General features: G+C 38.2%; 1 protein-coding gene across 1 annotated transcript; it reads right to left on the reverse strand.

The window, feature by feature from the left end:
• Positions 1–67: 67 nt before the first annotated feature.
• Positions 68–6,263, reverse strand: LOC108835495 (BEACH domain-containing protein B). The gene is made up of 14 exons (XM_056999976.1): positions 6,037–6,263; positions 5,443–5,895; positions 5,181–5,339; positions 4,934–5,083; positions 4,415–4,570; positions 4,259–4,300; positions 3,825–4,169; positions 3,235–3,408; positions 2,977–3,137; positions 2,517–2,835; positions 1,984–2,410; positions 1,375–1,709; positions 1,040–1,224; positions 68–374 (listed from the first exon to the last, which is right to left on the reverse strand). The coding sequence occupies exons 1-14, from the start codon at positions 6,076–6,078 to the stop codon at positions 92–94; spliced, it is 3,231 nt and encodes a 1,076-aa protein (XP_056855956.1). The 5' UTR covers positions 6,079–6,263; the 3' UTR covers positions 68–91.
• Between the last annotated feature and the right edge of the window lie 647 nt (positions 6,264–6,910).

Below are 6,910 nucleotides of genomic sequence, written 5' to 3' on the forward strand. Positions count from 1 at the left end.
GAACCTACAAGGAAAAAAATCTCCAATGATTTCCAACAAAATATTTAAGGAAGTTTGTACAAAAAAAATTGAGTAGGAAAACCGATTAAAATCAGCACTCTTGAATTGATACCTGTTTGGGGCTGGCACCACCAAGAAGAACATCGAACAAGGTTGCACGCAAGTTATCTGTCTGAGGATATTGGAACAGTCTATCAGACATGGCAACAAAAATTGGTTGCGTTCTACCACCAATTTTCTTATTCCCTTGTGAAAGAAATTTAGTTCTTCCAACGGGAAGAGTGAAAAATCTAGGTCCTTTTTTCTCTGAAGGTACATCATAAAGAAGCCTTCCAAGGAACTGCAAGCTCAGTAACCTTATCGGCTCGTAATCCCTGCCAAACCCACAATGTGTAGATAGCTGAGCAAGATTCTTTATGCCTCATAAAATAGAGGAAAATGTTCTCCCTGATCTAGTCTAATGCCAAACTATTAGTTATGTTCAACACAAACCATGGACAAAACATTGCAAGAGAGACGCAGATGCCAACAGAAAAAACTTATCTTTATCCAGGACTATAGCAGGAACAAACCACCTCAATAAATTTACCGAATGACAAACGCAAGGAGGATCTTTTGTTATGTAAGGGTATTAGGGCTTACAGTAGTCTACACTTTAATTCACCAGCCCCCATTATTTTCAACAATACTTTGACGCTTAGCAAGTACATAACTTGTTTCAAAACAAAACAGAAACATGAACAGATGATGTTTGAGCCTTTGCTCTATCAAATGATTGAAGTTCCTGTCAGTTTTACAATCTGTTAACATGCATAAGAGAGGAGAATCTATTGCTGCAAATGAACTATATGTTTCAACTGAATCAATACATTGATGTACAACAAAGCCCCTTGTTCGGTAGGATGAAAACAACGACGGCTATGCAGAAAACAGTAGACCCACCCACATTTGCAAGATTCATGTATATTTGAGAAATTGAAATCACATGTCCTAATCAACCACGACAAATATAAAAACTGGTAGGATAACAAAAACTTACCTCTGAAGAAGATTGACGAAAATGTGGCATCCACCAATAAGATTGACTTGTTCAAGAAAAGAAGCAAGGACTGATGTTTGAGAAATTGCACGAATAACCATATGCAGAACATCTTCGATGCATGCTACATCCTGGCATGTCTCGAAAAATGCTATCAAAGCTTTTACGTCCCCTGATGTGATATTCTGCCTGAAATACGTGCGGATGAAAAGTTGGAATAAAACTGAGAGTAACGACTTGAGTATAACAAAAGTTTATCATATCATGTATTTTACGCTACAGAAAAGGTGTATAAAATATAGATGACTGAAAAGGTGAATTTTATAGTGGATGACATGCCTCAGGCTCATTTCACCTAGGCTCAGTAAAAGGAGACGAATTTTATGAATTTCGTCTCTACTTGGTCTTTCTGCAATAGTTCTTGCTGGTTGCATAAGAGGCTTGCTTCCTTTAGCAGAACGGTATCTCTCCGATTCCCAGTAAAAGTTCCATACTATGTCAATAACTCTTGGGAGTCGACAAAGGCTTCCCAGAAGTCGCGGATCATTATCCAGCTGTTGAATGAGAAACATGTAAAGTTCACGCTGCACATTATAGGTTGCACGGATCCAAATGTGAGGATTAAGGAAAATGCTTGATATAGCATCCTCCACAAGCTGCTCAGCAAACCCTGGATAGAGATAGAAAAATATAACAAGAAGTTTAAAATTTATCAGCTCCTGATTTATAAACTAATACTGAATTAGCGAAAAAAAGGAAAGAATCTGACTAAATGTGCAAGATTCAGAGAACAGTGTATGAAGAATACCCATTGGAACGTTAAAAGAGTCGAAACATAATTAGAAAAATGTTTCCACTTCATGCAAAAACAACTGCGATCTATAGTACGAGAATTGATGCAATAAAGCTGCAGAATATCAAAATGATGCACTCACAACACGTACCAGATCCTGAAATAACATTGAATAGGTGTTTCAAGGATGAAAGTGTTTCTAGATTGAGTTGCTTCGGTTGAATAGACTGTAACAAAAATCCTAGTATGGGGAATCCAGAGAGAAGATGCATCTGTTGCTGATTTCCTGGATTTTCATCCAAGACAGAAGCAATAAGTTCAATAACTTCTGCTGTCATACGCTCTTCTGGAGCAGGTATTGATGAAGTTTCCTCTTGAAGTGCTTCACTTTCACATCTATCAGTTTGTGTAATCAAAGGGAAAAAAACAGATATCCCTCCGACACAGTAAATTATCTGCTGGAGCAAGCGCCGCGAACATAGCTGAGTGCCAACCATAATATCAGCCTCAAATACGAGCCTATCTTGTAAATGATCTGACACCCGAGAGACATTAAACAATCTCCTACCATCACTCGCCTAGAAGTAGAGAAGGAAAGTTTTTTTAAATTACATTGGAAACAGAAAGTTCTTATTAAAATTGGCATAAATGGATAGAATAGAAGTACTTTAAGAGGTGTATGACCTGTGCATTGAGTCCAAAGGAAACCTTAGATGCAAGCCCATCTTTTCCATCAAGGATACCACTAGGAAATGGACTATCAGAAAAGGGACCAGTCATCTCATTCTCTAAGAATGCATACATATAGCATGGTCCTAGCGAATAGATGGCCTGAACTTGATCCGAAGACAAGGCATCATTAAACAAGTAAATTGGACCGATCTGGCCAAAAAATGGGAACACGTCTCGGATGGATTCCAGGCCTTCGTTATCTTGGATATGTGGCAACGTGATACTTGTACCAATGAAGCAACTGGTAAGTACATCAGTAACTTTTGGATAACTGAAACAAAAATGACGAAATCAAGAACTGGCCAGATAAAATAGAGCACCCAAATATACTCAATGTGACTAGTCAATATTTCTAACGATGTTAAACCGAGCCTTTAATCAAATTGGTACAAAAATATATATCTGGAATCACCTGCATCTTTCAGATGATACGAGCTCCCCATCAACATAACACCTCAGGAGGCTACCACCCCAGAAAGCTCTTCCAATACTGTGGGAAACACAAATAAAATGCCACTTCTTACTGACCAAGTTGGTGTGCACATTTACACATTGCCGTTTCAGATTCAGTGACTGAAAAAGAAAAAGAAAAACTTGCATTAAGGCGGGGGCGTCATAAGAAATTAGAAATAATGAAAAAGAAACAGAGAAGTCATGTCGTTTGTCTTACAACATAAGACAATCCATCGTTCCCAACAGCGGCAAAGCAGCCCTTCCCATTTTTTGACATAAAACTGAAGATACCCATTTTTCCATCTCCACGAAAGCTTTCTACCCTAAGCCAACAGCAGAAGGAAAACCCCTTATTCATAGGCCACTGAACAGGTGTTCTGATCACAATGCCCTGCAGACGAAAATAATTTACAAAAAAGGTAAGACGTAAGAGTAAGAAATAGCCAGAGTTTGTCTACTCACCAATAAAATTGCAATACTTTAAAATGAATATCTCCGACAGATTACCACCATTTCTTGGTATCAAAATTCAAAAGATTTCAACCTCACATAGCCCCCACGATGTCTAAACTTTAACCAATTAAATTTGTCTTGGTTTCAAAAATTCAAAAGCTTTCCACCTCACATAGCCTCCACGATGTCTAAACTCTAACCAATTAAACTTGCGGCATGTTCAAAATACAGTTACAGCACCGTTCATTGAACACTGGAAACTGATTTCACCGAGAAAAGCTAAAATAAATTGTAGCAGTACGATAACACGCATATTTTATGCATATAAACTTCCACAGAGGGAAAAGCACTTACAGAATCAACCCCGTTCATGTCAAAAAAGCCTGTTGGTCCTTTCTCATTCAGCATTGACAACAAACAAGCCAATAACAGTGAGCGGTATTTCTGTTGGTTACCCACTCTTTCACTCCGGAGAAGAGCAAAGATCTTACGAATATCCTTCCCAGAAATACTGTGGCCACCAATTGTCCGAGTTAGCTGTGTTATTTTCAAGATAACACTCTCAGCATCTTCCAGAGAAAACCAATGGAGAAGAAGGTTGAGCATTCCTGCCCGAACACATGAAGCACGATTTGATATGGAATCCCTAAGGAGTTGCTGAAACAAATTTAGCCCATAACACTGCAAAGACTCGCTGCTCTGCCAAATCATAAACATCCAGAGTAAAGATATATCCCAAACCCAGAATTTAGTAAAAGAATAATCCAAATAACATGAATAGCACCAACCTTCTGAAGTACATTTAAGTAAAGTATGATAACATCTTCATTCTGAATAGGGAAAAAAAATTGGAAACATGGCAGTAAGAATTAGCCGCCATTACTAGGAATAAATAAAAAAGAGACTATATAACTGGCAAAGTAACAACAAAACGGCATCATCACCTTTATAAGAGCACTGCCTTTATCATCAAATCTGCCATCAACAAGCATGTCAAGTAGAGCATCTAGGAGTCTTTGGGTAGGTTGCCATTGGAAGAAATCCAGCAATAAGCTTTGCAGTGTCTGATAGCCCTTACCAGCAAGGGCTTTGAAAGCAAACTGCAGGCAACAACAGGAAGCAGTGCCAAAAACAAATTATACTAGTGCAAGTAATCTTTAGGTCCAACTTAACTCAGAAAGATTTCCTAAACGATAGAATAAACATCTGTCTTTTGTTCTACTATATGACTAATTTAGATCCAAGTTTTTCATGGATTTCTTTCACCACTGCTAGAGTCCCAAATCAAGTTAAATAAAAATCACCAGAGAAAAGCCTTATCTACAAAGAGGTCCGATCATGAAACTGAGGAATTCTTACAAAATAAACATGTCGCTAAATATGCTAGAAAAATCAAATACATCCACCAACCCCATGTTATTTTACGAATCCTAAGGTGAAAAGCAAAAGAACGGAAGAGTCACCTTTGAGGCGTCGTTATTTGCAAGCAGAGATGTTAGCGTTTGGAGGACATTTAGCACCAACTTCTCTCCATTTGCTTCATCGAGGTTACCATTTAACAGAGACACGATGTGTAAGAAACACTCCCCATCACGAAACAGGGCTTGGTAATACTGAAGGGAAGAAACAATAGAAGACAAAAATTAGAAAAAAATAAAGATGATGTCCAACTAAAGTTACAAGCACTAAGTAACAAACTTAGGTTCATACCCTCGAGTCAGTTTTGATCAAGTCCCTCATACCGACCAATAGATCAACAGATAAGTCAACGAAATCATTTTCTCTTTCCTTCACTTGAGTGAATGTTTCTAGATATTTGGAACACACTTGTAATTTTGCTGTTTTGTCTTCCTCACACAGAGGCTTGATCTGAAAATTTGGATAAAAAAAATATTTTTCATGCTCCTTAACAGGCTAAAAGATCAATAGAAGTATAGTAAAGACTTACAACTACTAGTTTGAAAAGAAATACCTTCATGAGATCAATAATGTGTTTCATCACATTGTTCCTAACGGCCTTCTCCCAAAACAGCTCAAAAAGGCAATCGACACAAACAGAGCTCCGCAAAACATACGCTTTTGCATCATCCGTTGAGGAGAAAAACTCTGAGAAAATCCCAATGCATGTTTCCACGCATTCAAACCAGCAATCCTCTGTTTGAGACTTCTTATGAAGTGAATCATCAACTAGTACTCCACTGTCACTACTCTCTAGTAAATCGTCAACACACGCAGACTTCCTACTTTCCCTGGCTTGAGTGCAAGCCAATCTGAGCACACGACAAGGTCCGTTCAATGCCTTGAAAGAAACTTTATTTTCATTTGAAAGCTGCAACGAGCGGAACAGTCGCTGTGAAAGACCGTTTGCGATACTGGGCGTAGATACAGACTGCTCAAGAGCATCTAAAAGAACAGATACACTCGGCTGCAATCACAAACAACAAAGAGAACAATCATATCGTATACACTAGCAACAATGAACAATACTCCAGCGTTCTTATCAATTTTCAAGCAATCAACAAGAGGAAGCATCGGGGGAAAAGCTGTGGAGAATTGAAACGCGTACCGAATGAGACGCAGTTGCATCAGAACTTGCAGGCGATTCCATTAGGGCTCAACACGCGAAATCGATTTCGTGTCAATGATCTGATTCGAGATCTATAAGCCGACGGTTCGATCCAACGAGAAATTATCCGAAGCTTTCACATAACCGTTCTTCTTGGATCAGATCAGTGCGAAGGAGGAGGAGAATAAACCCTTCTTCAAGTCTCTCTCTGCTAATGAAAAGCATTTACCCCCAAATTCTGGAATCTGCAGAAAGAAAAAGAGTTTATAGAATTTACAAAAGCAGGTCCTTATTTTTCGTTAATGTTTATGTAATTGCCTCCATATATTATATTTACGTCAATTTAACCCGTTTTCTCCATAAAACTCTTTAGGGGTGAGCCATTTGGGAGCACTAGCGATATAGCCCCGCGCTTGCGCGGGGTCGTGAATGTCTAAAAGAACTTTCGATTTGTGTTCATGAATTCGAAATCTAGCAACATTTTTTTTCAAGAATATGTTAGATATAGACCATATATCCACTCAGATTCAACATCTGATACGATGACTAATTGACATCCTCATTAGCTATCCAGTAAATCTGCAACCTGTGTAAATATAAGAAAATAATAATCTATCTCAATTTAGAAACCCCACACAATAGTAAAACCCTTTATTAAACATAGCGCAATAATATATACATACCCAGAAAAATAGTCAAGGCGAGATTTTTTAACAGAAATAAAAAATGAATCTCCATGAACTCCTCTCAGATCTATGCGAACTCTCTCGGTCCGTCCAAAAAATTGTGTTTCTTTTTCATTGGTTTTCCTGTAGTTATCAGCTGTGTAAACAATTTTGTTCGCCTCCTCCTTGAAACTACCAGTGTGTTCTAA

Source organism: Raphanus sativus, unplaced genomic scaffold (genome assembly GCF_000801105.2).
Source record: "Raphanus sativus cultivar WK10039 unplaced genomic scaffold, ASM80110v3 Scaffold2231, whole genome shotgun sequence".
Classification (NCBI taxonomy): Eukaryota; Viridiplantae; Streptophyta; class Magnoliopsida; order Brassicales; family Brassicaceae; genus Raphanus; species Raphanus sativus.